Source organism: Chrysemys picta, chromosome 7, assembly GCF_011386835.1.
Source record: "Chrysemys picta bellii isolate R12L10 chromosome 7, ASM1138683v2, whole genome shotgun sequence".
NCBI lineage: Eukaryota > Metazoa > Chordata > Testudines > Emydidae > Chrysemys > Chrysemys picta.
In genome coordinates, this window is record NC_088797.1 from 23,580,122 (window position 1) to 23,600,710 (window position 20,589).

Sequence of the window (20,589 nt, forward strand, 5' to 3'; positions counted from 1 at the left end):
TCTCCTATCAGACTGGCCTTCCCATCAAGACCTTTCCCTAATATCCAGGTTGTATTTGTTCTTCTTTTAAGTCTAGTTCTTTATTTTTCATTTTAGCACCAGGGGCCAGTGGGATTAAATCTCCCTTGTGCTAGATTGTCATCCTACAGGCATTTTTGTAGCTTTAATTCTGTCACATTTTGCATCATTGGTTGTGCAGAGTGAGTTCCCTCAATGTATCCTGCTCAGTCAGACACTCAAGCCCCAGCACTGTTTTACTGAAGCTAGATGACTTGCTCGACTGTTAAGAATTCCTAGATCACCAGGACAGGTTTGAACAAGTGGTTAGATTTCAGATTTCCATTTTCTGTATGGTCGCACGGGTACATTTGCCCAAGATCCAGGGGAAGGAGCTAAAAATCACATTTGCTGATTGTGTAAAACCAACTTCTTATAATCTCTCTCTCTCCCCCAATTCAATCTTAAGCATTTTAAATACCTGGCAGGAGCCAGGAGCCAGAGACACAAATTAAAAGCATATGTTCTCTCCCAGAGGCTCATAATCTATCACTTAAATTAGACCCTTTATTTATGGTAAAGTTTGAAATCTCACCTTTCCCAGTAGAACCTTCTGTCAGCCGTGTCCCCTTCAAATACAACTTTGTACAACTTCAAACAACTAGTCACACTCCACTGAAGTTAGCAGAGAGAATGGCTGAGTTAGGAGCCCCTTGCAACTGCTGTCTGAGTAAGGGCAGCACGCTCTCTTCATTCAGTGCCAGACTCCTGGGCTCTTATTGTCACCCCAGCGCTGTCTCCTCCTCCTCCTCCTGCCCTGAGGCTGGGTCTGACACCGGGTGAAGAGGGTGTTAATGAGAATTTTGCCTCAGTACAGATGAGCTCATCTCAGAGGGGTGAGGGGGGAATGCTTGCCCCCTTCCCTGGCTCCCCAGCAGCACAAAGAGTGTTTCAGGGTATTCTGGGAATGTGATGCAGCGGAGTATTAATTATTTCATGTTTGACTATCAAGATGATTTTTCCATTTAATTGAGCACTCCTGCCCCTGTCATCCTTGTTTAATCATCTGAGGAGGGGGAAAAACACATGCCAAAGCCTCAGGGAAGTATCAGTGACACTTCTGGATGAGTGACATTCTCAGACATCAGATATATCATGCTATAAAAGGTTTTCTGACTTTTAAATGTGCTGCTTTGGAGCCAGCAGCCTGGATCCTCCTGGCTGGGGTGATGTTATTGTGATATGCTGGCAAGTGGTACATATCACATCGCTGGGTGCTTATCCCTTGTAAGTAACAGTACTTCGTATGGCTATAGCCCCTTCCATACAGCATCTAAAGCACTTTACAAACATTAATCAATTTAACCACACAATATGCCCCACCCCATTACATGGGTATCATCTTCATTTGCTGATGGGGAAACTGAGGCCCAGAGAGGTGACATGGCTTGCTGAGTAGGGCATAAGGACTCAGGAGTCATGGTCCCCAGTTCCCTGGTCTGATAATTATTAAGTCAAATTATTACAGCTCTGGGCAGGAGATGGACTGGATAACCTAACAGGACTTTTCTAGCTCTTTTCTGGTTATTTGCACAGTTCTAAGACACCTATCACTGTAATATGTAGGCACCAGCATGTACATTTAGAACAACAACAAGGCCTTCAAGGAGGGTATTCAAATTCCTGTCCCCTCGCCACAGGTTGCACCAACTGGCTCCTGAGCCGTTCAGTTGGCATAGTTAATTGCAGCAGTAGTGTTGCTCGGGCCCTTCCACAGCTTATTTGGCGGGCTGAGGTCTTCTGAAAGAGATGAGTCTGTGAAGGTTGCAAGACTCATGCTTAGCTTGATTATTGGTGACGAAGTGTTTCACAGACAGGGGCCTGTACCACAAACGCCAAGCTCCCATGAGGTGAGACTTGCACGTGGTCAGCCACATATCATCCCCAGAGACCAATGCTGTCACGGTTGGATATGTAGGGAGAGGTGGTCTCTGAGTCAAGGTACAGCCCATCAGGGCTTCAGAGAGAAGGGTCAGGAGCCGACACAAAATTGACTTGGAAGCCATCATAGAGCTTGGGCATGATGTGCCCTCATCTAGCCCTTATGCCTAGGGGGGAGGAGGCTGCGTGCTGAAGCCCTGGTATTTCCTAGGCAGCCTTCTGGGTCAGCCCACGTTCAAGGCAAGTTCTTTAGCCTCCTAGGAAATGCTCTTTGTCAGCTTTAGTGAGGAGGAAGGCTCAGACCAGCCTCTTTCACTGCTGAACTTCGGGGCGGGGGAGAAACGGACAACTGGGATCCTCCCTGCCAGTCACTGAATGAGCTTTAGGAGGGCAAACAATACCACCACAGTCTGACAATGATAGAAAGTGGCTAGATGTCAGCCCCTGGCTTCTTATGTGAAATGAGTTGGTGGGTCTTCAGCCTAGTGCGGACCGGTGTTGCAGAACCACCACCATCAACTTGGCATGAACTGGCATCTCTGTTAGGCTCAGCCACCATCTGACCCCAAAGAGCCAGTGTGACTGAACTCCCCTCTCACCACTAGAGGGGGCCCTGTCGAGGTTCAGGCTGAGACGCACAGGCAGGGGAAGCTTGCCCTGCTGCTGCCAAAGGACGTAAGCTGTTCTTTTGATACATGGGAATGAGTCTCGCCATCAAGCCAGCACCATCCACTCCACCAGCAGAAATTCACATCTCCTCCCCCCCTCCCCTGGCCCCAACCTGTTTCAGCCTGCAGCTCTGCCGCCTCTGAGGTCAGCCAGTGAACATCAGGAGCCCACCAGAGGGTGAATCCAGCTCCAGGGCATCAATTAGGGGTAGGACCCTACCAAATTCACGGTCCGTTTTGGCCAATTTCAGGGTCATAGGATTTTAAAAATCGTAAATTTCATGATTTCAGATATTTAAATCTGAAATTTCACAATGTTGTAACTGTGGGGGTCCTGACCCAAGTCTGAAGGCAGCAGCGCATAAGGATGGCATGGTCTGGTAATGCTGCGCTGCTACCGGGGGGGCACCGCCTTCAGAGCTGAACGCCTGGCCAGCAGCCACCGCTCTCCGGCCACCCAGCTCTGAAGGCGGCGCAGAAGGAAGGGTGGCAATACCGCGACCCCCCACAATAACCGTGTGACCCCCCCATCCTTTTTTGGGTTGGGCCCCCAGTTTGAGAAATGCTGGTCTCCCCCATGAAATCTGTATAGTATAGGGTAAAAGCACACAAAAGACCAGATTTCATGAGGAGACCAGATTTCACGGTCCATGATGCATTTTTCACGGCCGTGAATTTGGTAGGACCCTAATTATGGGATGAGGCTGGTGACAGCAGTCACAGTCACACTCACACACAATGGGAGAAAGCCAGTTGTGAATGAATAGATCTGCTTTGCCTGGCCAGTTACTCCTGCCACACGCACACTGGGGGTCTTTGTCTGATGCTATTAATAACAGTGTTCTGCGGCTTAGGCCTCGAAGGCTTCGGGCTGTGTTAGGGGACCACTGAACGGCCCCTGGGGCTCCCCACTCAGAGGCTGACTGGAGTTGAGTTGATGTGGTTGCAATGACGCATGTGTTGGGATACCCCTTGCTGTGCCAGCTCTCGCTCAGGCCAGGCTGGAAGTGTGCCGAGCTCAGATTTCCAGCAGCCAGAGTCACGCACTAGGCCACGCTGGGTTATTTTTAGACATTTTCGGTTTAGCTTGTGTTTTGTTGAGTGGGGGCTGTGCCTGGCACAGGAGCAGAGTAGGGAGATGGCGGCTGCTCAAATGAGTTGAGGCTGCATAGAACAGCCAGGTCCTTTGGTACAGTGGGTGCTAAAGCAGCAGGATCTAAGTCGGGTCCTGTGGAGTCTCCCTTTACTGGTGAACAAGTGCAAAGTGCTCTGAGCACAGGACAGGGGGCAGAGACTCCTGTGCTATACTGCCAGCTCTGATACTGCCTCCTTCTGTGGCTCTGGGCAAGCCACTTTCCCTTTCTATGCCTCTTCTATAACAAGGGACAGCAGATACCTGTGGATTGAGATTGCCTCACAGTCGGGTGTTAGGGGCAATTTGTTCATGTGTGTAAAGTGCTCTGAAGATTACGTCTACCATAGACTCAACCATTTGGGTACAGAGTAAGCACTGTACAGAGGCCAAGGAGTGGCTGGATTGGGGGACCTGTAGGGTAAGAGACCAGAACCTCACTCTGCTCCCATATGGGTTAAAGACTCTGCTGGAAGCACAAGGCAAGGGGTGGATTCTTCCTTGGTGTGTCCAGGAACTGTTAGGGACCCTCCTTCATCCTTTGCTCAGAAGGAGCTGAGTGCAGTCTGCCTTCCAGCTCTCCTCCCATTCTCAGTGCTGAGCCCAACACAAAAATGTGCCTACTTGATGCCTTTCATCTCTGCAGGTAATAGAGAATCTTGTGTTGTTGCTTACATGGTCTGAGGACTTCCATTGTTGGCCTTCAGCGAGGGCTGGGTTCATTTATGTACCAACAGCCTGTCCTGCTTTGCTAGCTGAAGCCATAAAGAGGACAGGAGAAGGAGAATGCAGGGAACAGAGGCCTTCCTTATTGAGTGAAATCTGCCTGCCAGCTCGGCAGAGCAGCTGAAATTAGACTGAAGGCACTGATTCACATAAAGCATCGGAAACGTTATACAGTGCCACAGTCGCCGTGACACAGCGTGTGCCGAATACATTAGCATTGTAGCGCTCATGCCCTAGCCCTTGCTGATGACTAAGTTGCTGACATGGACAGAGTGTCACCCAAAAAGGTCACACGCTTGGTCATGTGAGTGAGGCATGCAGCACTGCTGAGTGGGGCCAGAGCGCAATACTCACCTTAGTGGGCTAGTTTCTGTAATTAGCTGGCTGCACCTGTAAAGACACACCAAACGGGCAGAAATGACCACATCCACTTGACAGTTTGCTGGGTGAATTTCTGTTGGCATGGCACCCGCTCTGGATTCCTCAGCAATAAACCCCAGATGACAAGGATCATGTCCTCACAGCTTTGGGGCCAAAGTGTGGGCACCGGGGAGAAGGTTACCAAATGCAGCCTTCTTGGAGTGACAGGGAAAGACCCTGCTTTTGCTCAGAAGATAAAGACATTTTCTGGTGCAATACTGACTGCACCCTGGGCACCAGAAAACGAGAGGGGGTTGTTATTGTAGGGTTGCTAGATGCTAGACTGCATGTACTGGTTAGTTATTGAAGGGCAAATTGCCAAGAGTTGGATCATCTTAGTAGAGTTGCATGTGAGCACCAGGCACTCATGTTGGTTTGCTATCCTCAGGTCACTCATGAGTCATGGCTTTTTATATGACAAGGAAAAAAACAAATGTGTTTTTCAAAGAAATATAAACAGAGCAACAAAGATTAGATGGACTTTGTAAACCGACTTAAGAACAAAAATTAGGTGTATTTTGGGCCAACAAAACTTCAATGGTTACCCTTTCAAAAATAATTATTTCAGCCTTGGTGAAAGGCCTAGAAAGAAAGCAGATTGTCTCCCATTTAGTTAACTTAAAATGGGGATCTCACCAGCAAAAAGGGACAATTGGCAATTGAGTCTGGTGCTGTAACTACCACTCCCTGGCCTGGGCATACTCCATTGAACTCTGAGGGATGACAGGCTAAGTCGGTCATTTCACTGCAGCTGACTGATGACAAGTGTATATTCCTGACCCAGACAGATGGCTCTCGCTACTTTTCAGCCAGTCGCAGTAGCAAGTTCAGGCTTGTGCATCAAATTGGGAACAATCCTCATACACTCTCTATGGGGCTCTTTAATGGCAGCTGCGAGTCTTGGCACCAACTTGCTCCTCTCTATTACAGGCCAAGAAGCAAAAGGGCTGGATCGAGTGATGGAGAGACAGACACACATTTCTAAAGGCCCCCAAATTCCAGCAAGTGAAGAGTGAAGAGACACTGTGAGGTAGTGATGAGCAAGAGGTTCTGTAGTGGGTAGGGAGAGACACAGCGTTAACAGACAGACTGGTAAGCCCAACAGAAATGAGGTATCACAAACTTTTATTTGCCAGATTTTGAGTTTTTGCACCATATGTCATGAAAGGCACTTGACAGAAAAAACAACCACCACCCAACATGACTTGCATCTAGATTCTGCAGGAGCAGTTCAACATCAGGAGCAGTAACAAGCCTTGTACAGTGTGTACCTGAGCAACTGGAGTGACACAAAGTAACACGCTTTGGATGGTGTTGCCAGCTGCCTGCTTTGCTTCCGTGGCAAACAGATCGAGCAGCTACAAAAGCAACAGAGGCTGGGATCGTAGTCACCCTTCTCTGAATCTATCCAGACAAATCTTCTAAAGTCACTGCCAGGCAGGGTGGTATTTTTGCCTCTGTCAGCTGTTGCCAGGTGACACTGAAGTGAAACTCACCACTGGATGCTGACAAACACTTCCCCCCAAAAGATGCAGGGAACATGCTGATAAGTTAAGTTTATCTTTAGTAATGATCTACAGCAAGGTCACATGGGCCCAGATGTAAGGAGGATGGTGGTTCTCAATTTCCAGGAGACCTTTATGGAAAAAGCTGAAAGATTGTTTCCATTGTCATTCTTGCACATCGCACAGTGCTGGATACCTGTGAAAGCACTGGCACTGACCAGGCATCCCACGGGAGTGGGCAATCCATGCAGGCAGGGAGAAGGTCTGTCCTCAACCAAGTCAGATGTTTTAGTGCCCATTACTGTAACAGGGGGCTTCGCACTCACACCCATTCTTTGAAGATCTAAGCCTGACAAATTCAGAGGAGGTTGCTGAAAGCATCACAGCACAATTCCAGCTGGGCAGGTGACATGACACATCAGCACCTCTAAGATATTGCTGGTTACTTAGGACTGTGTCAGGAGCCAAGACCTCAGAATTGGGCCATTACCAGAAAACACAGCAGTAGTAGTAGTAGTAGTCTTTAGTAAGGATCTGAACTGTAATCAAAATGCACTGAGATCACAACAGTGCTGCATACGCATGTCTTCCCAGGCATAGTTCTTACTCTGTACTGTTCAGCCAGGCAATCTTTCAATAGCAAGAGACTGCCCTACCACACGAAGCCAGGCACTTTGTACCTAGACTCGAAACACCAGTCACATTTCCCTCAACTACACCTGTTTCAAGCCACTCCACAGGAACATGACCCGATGACTACAGAAACAATCTTTTAAAGTCACACTGTGGCTCCCTAACTTCTATCCAGCCAGTGAAATCTGTCTGTGCCTGTGTCTTAGCCCAGGGTGTTCCCTCGTTAGCGATCATTACAATAACTGCATCAGATTCCAATTACTGCAGCTTTAAATGACACCTCCCTTGCATTCAGACACACAGACACATGTTGTATACATATATACACACACAGTGCAGCAATATATAGATATCATATATACACCCACCCATTGGAATGGTTTCAGATCTGATGGTTACCCTTGTTTCTCTTTTCAGAACAGCTGTGTAAAGATGGGAGGTTTGTATTGACACTTTACAGAACTGAAAGAGAGTGCGAGCATGTCCAACCGGGGGCACAGCGTTTTGGGTGGGGAAAAGGGTGATGGTATAAAACCGGGGTTGCAAACAGTTTTTACAAAGCTTTTTAAAATGCCGTATGATGGCAGGAACTTACAATAGCATAGCACCATCCTCAGTGTTTCCCTGATTATTCTCATAACATGGTTCAGCACCACTAGGTTCAAGAAAAGCCTTGTTAAAATGGGTGTGGATCAATGTGCATCATCCAGACAAATCCACACGCGCGCACACACACGTACACAAACACGCTCTGGCCTTTGTTTGGGTTTTTTCCAATACTGTCACTCTTGCTTGAGAATGTTGGTTACTGTTCAGGATTAAGGTGAAACTTCTTCAAATGAAATTTATTTTGGAGGAGGTGGGGAATGTCTCCTTGGAGAGATTTGTTGCTCTTTCACAGCTCCCCCAGTGGCATAACAAGCACAGATGTTACAGCCTTAACCCCTGTGAAGCCCCCGCCTGGAACCTGAGAGGTTAATTCAATTAGTAATTAAATAAAAATCATGATTTTCCAAATCCCAAGTCTCTACATGGTGTGAAATTTGCAAATGGTCCTGACTAGAGTTTATCTGGAATCCAAAATTAATTTTTACAACATCCTGATTTCTTTTCTTTAATCGGAGGTCTTGGATATTCCCAGGGACCTCTGTAAAATCACCTTTGCCTGGGCACAAAATTGCACCGGAGGTCCAGTCAGGTGTGAATTGAATTTCCCAGCTGTTTTATCCCAACTGAATGTTTGCAGACATCAAGCAGCACACAGTGCAGGGGAGCAGCACACGGGAGATGTAGCTAACATCCAGGATTTGGTGGAGGCCAACAGGAAAGTGCCTTTAACAAGCCCTACCCATCACCCTTAGTTACTATAAAATGGTTTGTTTGAAAAAAAAAGGCAGAGATGATGGCGAATGGAGCGTGCAAACAGTCTGGTCCTACCGGAGCATGGAGGTTTGAGACACCAACCAGGTCCTTTCCTTTGGCAAATCCTGTTCTGGAGCAGAACAGGTTTCTTGGGGATCCAGAGGGAAATGCTGTTTTGGAGCAGAACAGAATGCTTGGGGATCCAGAGGGAAATGCACGGACCATGAGAGAGAGGCTGATCTCCGCTGCTAAGCAGTAAACCGTATTTTGCTATTTGCAACATGCTTGTCTGCGAGGGCTTCTGAGCATGGAGCTAAGAGAAGAGTTAGGCTGAGAATGGTGGAATTGCCTATAGAGAAGGTCCCTGGGCTCTGGCTCTTGCTGGGGTTTGAGGAGAACTGACACCTGGCCAGTCTCTTCCAAGCCGTGAAATCGCATCTCTAAGACTCAAGGGCTGCCCAACTGGGTTGTGTTTCCTCCTCCTCTGATACAGTCCAAATGCCTGGGATATGCCAGGAGAGGACGGCAGCCTGTATGTTCTATTCCTTTGGCAGCCCCAAGGGTGGAATTGCCAACAGCCCAACGAGTCCCCCCAAAAGACAAACAGCAAAAGAAAAGAAAGCACAGCGTTACAAGCCACGAAGGAGCATTTCCAGTGCCTGGGGGATGGAAGGGGGCAGCTTCCACGCAGAAACCAAGATGATTTTACCCTTTGGAGAATTAACATCATGCAAACTTTGGCACTGAATCCAGGGGCTTTGTGCAATGCTGCCATTCACAGCTCTGCTCACTGAGTGAGTGGTTCGCCAATTCCATAGGAGCAGTTTGGCTAGGAGACATTCAAGCTGGCTAGTCCATTTCACAAGCAGGGGCCCACAGGCCTTTGAACCAGAAATAAAGCAAGTGGCAATATGAACAGGTTTGGACCGGCTAACGCATTCTGTGTGTTCTTAATCAGCATCAAATAAGTTAAAAAGCTCTAATTCAGAACTGTTGGCTTTTTAAAGAGGTTACAGATATTTTTTTCCATTTGATAAAAATTTCACCTTAATTTAAAAATAATAATAAAAAGTAAAACCAAGAGCAGCACAAACACTCATTGCGAAATAGCACCAAGTCTCTGCTCCAGCAAGCTGGCATGTGGGGCAGCGCTGCAGGGAGCAGAGATGGCAACAAGGAGAGTCTCAGACCAAACGCACCATGTGTGGCTGGGACCTGGGGCAGGCCCAGGGTAAGTTCCCCTGTAGGAGCCTGTAAGAGTCTTTCACTCAGAGGGCAGGTGGGGTCTTCTCTCCCTTTGGTCAGTTCCCCCTTGGACAGGGAAACCCCACTAAAACAGGGCAGTTTACGCATTCCTCTTTGTATCTGATGTGTTGTCAGCAGCAATTTGGGCATCTGCAGAGAAAGAGGAAAGAGCGGTAAAAGCAGACAACTAGGAATCAGGACCGCTACACCCCAGCATCTAAACACACTTGTGTTACAGCCTGCCCGTTTTCACCTACATTCTGGGCTGAATCAGCACAAAGGGACATTTATTGTCCTAGATCTATTGGCAATGGAGAGGAGTGGCACTGCTGGTCCCCTACCTGAATCTGCCTGGTGCCTGCATTGGAGATCACAGTCCTCCTTGGTGTAGAAACGGTTGAGGTTCCCCCTGCAGCCACTGTAGACGAAAGGCCGGCACTCTGCCACTTTTTGGTTATAATACCACCTGAGTGTGAATCTGCTGCAGTCTCCCTCGTCCAGGGGCAAGCTGCATAGGTCAGCTGGGAGGGAAAAAAAGTGAACAGACTTGCTGGTTAGGTTCCCTGGGGCTGAGAGAGAAAAGAGATCAATGCTTAAAAATCTCCTCTGACATCATACCTAGGAAATCATCATCATCAGAAGACATTAGGATGCCTCTTGCCCTTCAGAACCCAAGGCAAACCCCCAGTAAGGTACAGCTAGAGATAAATGGAAAGGAGCCAGATGGGGGTGGCAGTTTATATGTGAATGGAAGACACTTTGCATTGGTCATACCTCTGTGGAAGGGCAAACTGAGGCATACCACCTCATTGATTTAATGGCTGAATGCCAAACTGATTCAACTCTGGAAGGCACGGATATCTGCAGTGCGTTCATACCAGCTGAAAGGGAAGATGTGTTGTCTGTGCTGCAAAACCACAACGTATTTTCTAACAAGCCAGGGCAGTCACACAATCATTAAAGAAAGACCACAGCCACCTCCCAGCAGATCTACAGGGCTACTGGCAAGGTGCAGGAACAAATTTGTACAGAAATACAACGCATGTTAGACCTGGGAGTAATTAAAGAGTCTGACAGCTTTTGGGCATCACCTGTGGTCTTGGTCCCTAAGAAAGATATCACTGTAAGGTTTTGTGTTGATTACAGATAACTCAATGTGGTCACAGTACCAGATGCTTATCCTAGGTCTAAAATAGAGAATATGCTAGATATCTTAAGCAAAGCTAAATATCTCAGCTTTTTTGATTTGGTAGAGGTTATTGAAAGATTCCCTTAGATGAGGCTACACAGAATGATGCCGCTTTTATCACCGACCTGGCTCTCTGAGTTCACAATGTTACCATTTGGGTTAATTAATGCAGGGGCCACCTTTCAGAGGCTGGTCAGCCAACTGTTAAATGGTTCACAAAGGTTTGCAAGGGCCTATGTCAATGACATTGCAATGTTTGGCAACATTTGTGCTGATCACCAAAAAAACCACTTACAAATGGTGCTGTCAAAGCTCAAAAAGGGAGGCCTACCCATAAAAGTTTCTTAAGTGTCAAATTGGAGCAGCCAGAGTTCCTTTTTTGGGACACTGGGTACGGAGAGGTCAAATATCCCCATAACCATTGAAAGTTGAAAGCACAGTAAATTGGTCTATACCCCAAACCAAAAAACAGGTTCAATCTTTCATAGGTCTGGTAAACTATTACAGAAGGCTTGTGTATCTGCAATCATAGGTCTATGTAAAAAGACAAAGCCTGATGAAGTTGTATGGACAAAGCATGATAAGAGAGTTTTGATAAGCTACAGAAAGTCTTGTCTGAAAAAGCCTCTTCTAGCTGGTCCAGATTTTGATAAAATGTTTGAACTGTGCACAGATGCATCAGACCCTGGGTTAAGGGCTATCCTGATGCAGACAGGGGAAAACAACAAGAAACACCCCATTGCTTTCTTAAGCAAGAAATTGACACGCATTGAACAAAATTATTCTGTCATAAAGAAAGAATGTTATGCAATTGTGTGGACAGTCAAGCAGTTTAGGCCCTATCTTTTTAACAGGAAGTTCAGAGTTTTAAGGAATCCTTATCCATGGATCCGGTTAAACAAAATTATGGCTCAAATTCCAAGCTTCTGCACTGGAGATTTATACTACAAGAACTTGATGTGGAGATTGTACATACCAAGGGAGAAGAAAATATGGTGGCAGATGCCCTGTCCGGGAAAGAGGGCCCTGACCTGCTGCCTCCAGGTCAGCCAGTGGCTAACCCTACTGCAGGTTTGTAAGGATGGAGGTCTGATGGAATACACCTCTGTATTTACACCCTATGCACTATTGTAATAATCTTTGTATAAGGTATGCCTTGTAAAGTATCATTTCAAAACTCAATTTGCCGGTCAGTACTGTCCAGATAAAATACGTGTGGCAATACTGTATGAGAAGTTGTAAGTGTAACACTACACCCCATATTTGTCATAGTAATATTATCATGATATGATTATGGCATAATTCTGATGCATTTTGTACAAGATGGGTCATGTAAGGCGTCATTGGAAAAGTTAGGATAATCGTATCCAGCAAATTATATTTGTATGCATGTATCATTTTTGTATCTGAAGTGATGAATATTGATTATGGATCTGTATTTCAAATGGGCTTACTCTGGAAAACACCCACAGCCAGCCTTTCAGGTACAACAATGAAGAAACCTGACAGTTAATGGCTTGTCAGCAAAGACAATGGGCTGTGGCATAGCTAAGCCTTCCTGGGGATGTTTCAGCCAGCCTGTAAGTAATGGCTTCTATGACTCTGCAAGGGCATGTGACCAGACCACATTTCTCTGGACTCCATTTTGGGTTCCTGTATTTTTCCACAAACTGGGCTGGGAACTGTTTTTGGCACAAAGGGTTCCTGCCATATGGAAAAGCTATATAAGGCAGGGAGCGACATCATCTGTTGTTCTTCACTCCCCCACAACTCAACACCTGAGAGAAGCTCCGAAAGAAAAGGACTTAGAACCGGGGTGGGGATCCCAAGCTGCAAAGCAAGTGCAGCCGGGGCCTTGAGAATCTGCAAGCCTGCTTGTATCATCAGCCAGGGTGAGAAATTGTTAATTCAAATCCTATCCTTCCAATATGTTAAGCGTAGTTTGTGTTTTTGTTAATTTACTAGATCACCTGCTTTGATCTGTTTGCTATCACTTAAAATCTATCTTTTTGTAGGTAATAATCTTGTTTTATATTTGAACCTAAACCAGGGTGCCTTTAAGTGTCTGGGGAAAATCTCAGCTTAGTTACCACAAGTGTGCATATTCCTCTCCATACGGAGGGAGAGGCGAACTGAGTAATAAATTCATACTGGTCGGGATTTTGACCCTGGCAGGATGGTACAGCTCCTTGGTTCTAGGCTGGGAGAAATCTTGGCTATAGCCTTTCTATTGTTGGTTCATGCAATGGCTGGTCAAAGCCGGCATGTAACTGCAGCTTGGCGTGTCACTGCCTGTGTAAATGAAGGTGGAAGTGTAAGACCTGGAGTGGTCTAGAGCTTGTCAAGTGTGAGAGGGAGCCCAGGCTGGTCAGTCAGAGGGCTCAGTGGTACCCCAGTTCCAGGTGGCACTCCAGGGGGAACCCATCACAATAAGGTTCCCCTGTATCACGTTAAGAGTGCATGTTCAAGACCCACGTAGCACCAAACTGGTCTGTTTGGAACAAAGAAGTGTATGTTTGCCTTAATTTGCATTTAAGCAATAAACAGAGTCATCAAGCAGGAAGGGAAAACAAAGAAAGCTCAAACATGTAGGAAAAACAGCAGGGAACATCCTGCCACACAGACTCTGTCTCCTACTTCTCAGCTGGAAAATGTTTTTCAAGAGAAGAACAATCTATAAAAAGAAGGGGAAAACGCCCCAGGACACCTCCCCTCTTTCTCTCTCCCTCCGTCTGTCTCAAGCATTGCACCTAAGATGACAAAGAAAAACAGCTGTTGGACTCTGGGGGTGGGGCATGTTAACATTGCTGGAAGCATATAGTGAAAAATTTTGCTTGAATTTAATATAGTTTGTTAAGTTAGGCACTAGTAGGCGTTTTATCTTTATTTCTCTGGTAACCGTTTCTGACTTTTATGACTCATTACTTGTACTCACTTAAAATCTATCCCTTTGTAGTTTATAATCTTGATTTACTGTTTTATCTAATCCAGTGTGTTTAAATTGAAATGTCTGGGTAACTCTATTTAAGATAATAAGCCGATATATTATTCCCTTAAAGAAATAAAGGACTTAAAATATTTGTACAGTCCAGGAGAGGGCTGGGCAGTACAGGACATACATTTATGGGGGGAAATCCAGGACTGAGGGCAAGTTGGGGTCACTCTGCAGTAGAACCAAAGCTGGTGAGAGCCAGGATGTACCGGGCAAGGTGTGGCTTGCATGCTGTTTGGCTGTTTGTGAGCAGCCCAGGTGGGAGCTACTTCAGCAAGGCGTTGTAAGGCACACAAGGGTGACAAAGGCCCCCACTGGTCTGAATTGTATCCCTGTATGTCACAATACCGTCTCACCCAAACCTGAAGGTCAGTACCTGGATCCTATGCTGGAACTATGGCAGCACTTTAGATAGCGTTGTCGGTCCTGAACCCTGATACTAAGATTTGCATCTGCTGGATAAACCATCAGCTCTTGAAAGCCTATGTGATCCATCCATATGCTTCAAACCTTGTACTGGATTGGTGGCTGAAGCATTGTCATTAGGAGTTGGTTAAGTCAATGTGCGTGACTGCTTCCTGCAGTGAGGCTGCTGGGCATGTGAGGTGGGAACAGGATACGGAGCCTTTCACCTCTCACTCACTGCGCCCAGCCTGGCCCAGTGGAAGCTGTCACCATCTGAAGGCTGTTTGGCGGCCTATGTGAAACAATTGGGTGGGTCTCTGTCCAGTTCTTAGTGGACAAGCACCCACAAAACAGAATCACAGCACAGCTGGCAAACATTTCCCTACTTGATCTCACTTGTGACCGAGAAGCCAACGGCTCGTTGGGCTATGGAGACTGAACTCCTTCTTGGGCACAACAAAAGTGGCCTCTCCAGGAAAAAAGGCGGGATCCTCCTGTTAAATATGCTTGGTGATAGCATTTTATGTGAAACCTCAGCTTACGTAGCCTGCATTTAAAATTCAAAAATCATGTGCATTGTAATTGCTATTTAGTAAAATCAACTCTTGTAATACAGCAACAAGGGGGACACCTCCAGTATCAATGGGATAAGTCCTTGTAACCTTAAAGAGGTAGAAAGGAAGCTTTTATGCCCTGCTTTGAGACATGTAAGAAATATGAGTTAAGAGCTAGTTGCCTAGATTCTTGTAGATGAGCCCAGGACTTAGCCATAATGTTGGCACGGACAGTAGATGCCACATCCAATGGGAAGCATGATGACTTTGAAATTGCCATTTATGGAGACCTCACTGAATGGTGTTGGATAATCAGGAGAGAAAAGTCTTCTCTCTAAAGTCTGAAGCTGCTGATTTTCTATAAGGCTATTTGGGTGTGGAAATTTGGAACCAGTGGTCCTTGGAGGTATTTCACAAGGGTTCCAGGACCTTGCTGGCCTTCCCTGTCTCATAAAAAGTAGATCCCAACAGAAAGCTCCAGCAAAAAGGAGGACCACAAGGTTGCCACCAGGAGAGGAGATAGCATAGCAATGATGTACAATAGTTAAGTTCTGAAGGATTTTCAAGCAACTCTGCTACTTTCGTGTTGCCATTTCTCCCCATGCAAGTTGGGACCCCATTTTTGTGACTTCCGATCTCGAGTTGAAAGGGCAGGTGACCTGTGCATGGTGTGACCAGGGAGAGGGCTTCGTTACAGTTCAGGGGAGCCAGCATCTTCCACCTTTCAATCCTGATACTTGTGGGTAGGGGAACCAGACAGCAAGTGTGAAAAATCGGGATGGGGTGGGGGGTAATAGGAGCCTATATAAGAAAAAGACCCAAAAATCTGGACTGTCCCTATAAAACCAAGGCTGCTGCTTTTTCTCTGCTCCCCTCCACCCCCAAGAGTCTCATGGCAGGTCTCATTTTCCTCAGAGCTGTCGGAAGGTTAAGGAAACTCACCATCGCTCAGCATGGTGCTCTCTGTCCCATCAGCTTCCAGGCCGTCTTCGTAGTACTCCATTGCATAGACATGCTCATACTCAGGGTCATTTGTGTTCACAACACGCACCTCGTGCCCTGGAAAATAACACCGGCCATATGAGAAGGGCCATGGGACAGGGAAGTGCAGGGTGGGAAGGGCAGGTGGATGGGGTCACTGGGCTTGTTGGGCGAGCCATGTGGGAATTCATCCCTCATCATTCCTAGGATGACGACAATTGGCCTTCAGCTTTGATTCTGGGAGCGGCCGATGAAAATGGCAGATTCAATAACAGGCTTGGTCAACATGCCACTGAATTGCCCGGCTGGTGCATTGGCTTGTTTGCACAAAGGTAGCCGGGGGGAGAGGAGTTGGCTGCACTGCCCAGTGACTAACTGTACCACAGGGGTCACTTGCCTGAAAGTGCAGTGTCACAGCGCAGGGAACTGTGTGGCTAAAGCTAAACTAGAAAATGTTGTGCTCATTTTACTGGAATGGTCACCATGGCTGGAAAACGGATACAAAATGTTCTAGAGCAGACAAGGGGTGTGTGGGGGCAGGGCACAGGAGAAGCAAAGAGGTTGTCACCGAAAATGCTAACAATTAAATAAATGGGGAATGAACACATTCCCTGGAGCCTTATCTCTGCAAATCTCTCTGTGCCCTACCTCAATGGGACAACAGAAAGCTGGAAAAGGAGCTAGAGCAGGGGTGGCCAACCTGAGCCTGAGAAGGAGCCAGAATTTACCAATGTACATTGCCAAAGAGCCACAGTAATACATCAGCAGCCCCCCTATCAGCTCTCCGACTCCGCTCCCAGCGCCTCCCACCAACCGGCAGGCCTGCCAATCAGCACCTCCCTCTCCCTCCCCGCACCTCCCGATCAGCTGTTTCGTGGCGTGCAGGAGGCTCGGAGGGGGAGAAGCGAGGGCATGGCAGGCTCAGGGAAAGGGGTGGAGTGGGGGCAGGGCCTGTGGCAGAGCAGTGAGCACCCCCTGGCACATTGGAAAGTTGGCGCCTGTAGCTCCAGCCCCGGAGTCGGTGCCTATACAAGGAGCCACATATTAACGTCTGAAGAGCCGCATGTGGCTCCGGAGTCACAGATTGGCCATCCCTGAGCTAGAGGGAAGATTTGTGCCACCTTCACTTACTACTGGATGCAATTCAGGTGTAGATGTTTACCCACCAACCTATGCTGCTTTACAGTTCACTTTCAACCAGCTGTGCTGTAGCATCCGGCCAATCAATCCTTCCAGTCATTCTACACATTTGCCTTCACATTCCCATCATTCTTCAGACATACCCTCTTCCCATACCTTTTACCCCCTCAACCTATGAACCCATCCATTCATCTAGTCTCCATCCATAGTCACTCATCCATGCCCCGGTCGTCCCGGACATTCACACATCCATTACATCACATATCCTTCCATAAACCATGCGACCATCCTGCAGATAGATATCCAACCCATACACTTACTCCTCTACTCAGTCACTGTTTATTTTTCCATGAACCTACCCACTCATCCTGAGCACCTCGTGCACTCCAGCTGTTCGATAAACAACACTCCTTTCAGTCTGCACATCACTCTCACTCGCCTGTCCCTTAGATCAGTTGATCCAAAGGTGGTTGGGGGTTGACGACATAGCAAAGACATCATTGCGAGAACGCAGATGCCTTTCATTAAGTCATAATACAATGGCCCATACCTAGGTGCATCTTAGCATTAAGGTAGTAACAAATAGCTAGAACTCTACTTTTAAATGGCCTGCAGCTGCCTTAGGTTCTCTGAGTTACTGTTACAGAAGGCGGGTATTGCAATCACTTGGTACCTGCAAGTGAAGGACACTGTAATGGCAAAGCTTCCATGCAGGACTCACAAAGACAGCACCGGAGAATGAGTATTATGACAGGGCACAAAGAGACAAGACTCACCCTCCTCTTCTTCAGCGTGTGACAACTTAAGCACAGGGACTAGATGAGCATTAACAGATGGGAATGGTTGGGTGGATGGATAGTTGGGGAGAAGACCTAAGAGAGGCAAGGACACAGCACAGACATCAAACAGGACATGAAAATGACTGACATGGCTCCCCTCCCCCCGACAAGCCACAGGCCAATGCTCAAGAGCAGCATCAGCACTGTCCACTTCTAGGGCTGCTAACAGCCAGTCAGACATGGTGCAAAACTAGCCTTGCGTTGGAGACCTATGGGAGGAAATAGCCATTATGAAGAGAAGCACCATAGACTGGCAGGTCTGGACCACCTTTTGCAGCATGCCATTGGACACTGCACAACAGCACTTTGTCTGCATCAGCCCTGGCTTGTGGCATAATCATTACAGTTGTATCCTTCTGCCTCTGATGGGACAGGACCTCCTGGGACATGGGCTACGCAGAAAAATTCACCCTACCTACTCCACTGCAAGGGGATGGCAATATAGATGCTGGAAATACCAGCAGAAAGAGACCTGAAGGCAGGGTGCTTGCACAAAGGGAGATATATTCTCTTCAGATTCCCTTCATCCTAATCCACCCCATCCCCTCAGTAGAACTGGGGCAGACATGCTCTTGAACATAGTCCTTGGTGGGTTAGAGTTTGAACAATATACAAAAACAACGAGGCAGCTGCTAGTCAAACACCAATGGAGGACAAGACAAGACACAGACGAGCACAGCACAGGTCTTCCCAGATATGAGGCAGGCTCACTCACAGCTCTGGATGAGGCATGTGGTCACAGATTCTACACACAAATAGGAAGGTACTACAGGAATGCTGAGAAGCCCCTGAACACTGTGCCCTGTACGAATGACGCCTCTGATACTAAATTCAGCCTTTTCCCAGCTTGGTACAGCCTGCTGGGTCTGGCTGGAAACGGTGTGGAATTATCTACTAGAAGATAATCTCTCTCACTCTCTCTCGCCATTCAAGGATGGAGTCTGCTTGGCTCTGCTCTGGGCGGGTTTGGCATGGGTGGTTTAGAAAGATGCTCTGCTTTCTCGATCACCTGTTCTGCCGTGATCCTGATTTCCTCTGGTATTTCTTCTTCCTCTCCTGGAAGATTTATGTCTGTTCCTTGCATGTGTCCCCCATCCTCCTTTGAGAATAATCAGGCAAATAATTCATTTCATGTTTGCCCAAACATTACCTACCTCTGCATCATAGCTCCTCCTTGCCAGGCTTATGCTGCTGGCTGCCCCGCTGGCCTCCTCTTCCCTACAATCTTCAGCTGTTCTTTGACCATTTCTGGGAACCTGCTATGAAACCCTCCTTCCTTCTTCCCCTTAGCTTTCCTCACCAGCCCTCTCTTTCCTTCCCTTCCTCCACTGATCCATACCAGGCTTAGCGCTTGTGCAGGAATGGATCTCACCCTGGATGAGTCTGTCAATGTCCTTGTGCCATCTTATTCTCCTTATTCTAGTGTATTGGCTACAGTGATTTCTCAGTCCTGGCTTGCACAATAACTGTTCTTTTACAAGCTTGTTACCATGTATTTGGTGCCTTGGTATGACAAGTATTGGCTTCTCCAGGCATGACTACCCATACATTACTGTGCCCACTGGCAGTCTGTCCAAAGTGAGTCGGGGAGAGCCGCATTGGATGCTGGGTCCAGAGAAGGGATGGCTGCTGTGACTCTCTTTGCTAATCTTGGTGTAGCATGTCCGATGCTGTCTCAGGTTGGGGACGCCCAGTGCAGCACTTGCCTTTTGCTGTCAGATGCCTGGCCATGCATTCCTGTCCGGCCTCTGGAGCTCTGCTTTGAGACTGCCCTATTGGCAGTTCTAAGCTTGGTGTCTACTGAGTGCTCCTTGCCTACGGGGATTCTCTCCCTGGTGCTACCCCCTCAGAATCCCCACTGCACTCACTGACACCCCGAGTGCTGCCAGACTTGAGACCTTGCTGAGGAATGTTTCAAACTGCAGCATGTCACTCGTCACCTCTTCTGCCCTTGCTACTCCAGCTTCCATTATCTCCTGCTCCTGGCTTAGCCAGTCACCCTCAGTGACAGCTCCCCTACCAACCCAGCCACTTTGCCAAGTCTCCAAGGGCTCATTGCCAAGCCAGCATCTCCACAGGGCTGCCTCTTCTGTTGGCAATCTGCCAACCTGGCCAGTCCTACAGGGCTGAGCTAGCTGCATGTGACCTTCCAGCAGGGGCCATGCCCCTTTCGTGAAACCTGCTACATATCTGGGAGAACGGACCTGCTCGTCAAATGACAGGGCTGCTGCTGCTCGGCACTGCAAACTGGGATTACAGGGTGCACAAGAAATCAGTGCTTACGTGGTTCAGAAGAGGAGAGCTGCCCTCCGCAAGCTGTGTGGAGAGAAAGAGAAAAGAGGAGGTTAATCCATGGGGAAAGCCTTCTCCAGCATCCTGGCACTTGGCACAGACCTGCCCCGCCACCAGGTACCAGGAAAGGGACAGAGAGCCAGACTAGACTGATAGGCCCCTAACGCTCGCATGGGGTTGGCCCATTGTACTCTGAACACCTCCAGATGTGGGAGTCATGGCACATGCAACGTCACCAAAAGAAGGGGAGAGGAAGGGGCAAAGGGACAGAGGGCAGAGGAGGAGACCGCGAAGGGGATGATTCTGTAGCGATCAGAGCTGTGGTGCTGCTGAGAAGTCAGTCAGCCCCAAGTGGAAGGTGAAGCCTCACTTACCGCAGTGCTGACTCATTTCCTGCCTGACAAATGCGCGGATCTCTTGTTCCTGCAGAGAAAACCAAGGGAATGAAGAGAGAGGGAAGAGATGTCTTCCGACCCCCCCAGCCCACCATGAACCTGCCTCAGCTGCTCTGGGAATCACTGGGAAAAGAGCAGTCTCCCCCCACTCCAGCAATCCAACACTTGAACCA

The 20,589-nt window shown here is 47.7% G+C and overlaps 1 protein-coding gene across 1 annotated transcript in view; it reads right to left on the reverse strand.

Annotated features, from left to right (window-relative positions):
* Nucleotides 1-5,992: 5,992 nt before the first annotated feature.
* The window catches only part of COL7A1 (collagen type VII alpha 1 chain), a 120,299-nt gene continuing 105,702 nt past the window's right edge, over nucleotides 5,993-20,589 (reverse strand). The window contains 7 exon segments of the mRNA XM_065552763.1: nucleotides 5,993-9,779; nucleotides 9,971-10,150; nucleotides 15,712-15,828; nucleotides 17,667-17,762; nucleotides 18,739-18,828; nucleotides 20,013-20,045; nucleotides 20,396-20,444. Of these exon segments, the coding sequence (XP_065408835.1) occupies nucleotides 9,730-9,779; nucleotides 9,971-10,150; nucleotides 15,712-15,828; nucleotides 17,667-17,762; nucleotides 18,739-18,828; nucleotides 20,013-20,045; nucleotides 20,396-20,444 (615 nt within the window). The 3' untranslated portion in view covers nucleotides 5,993-9,729.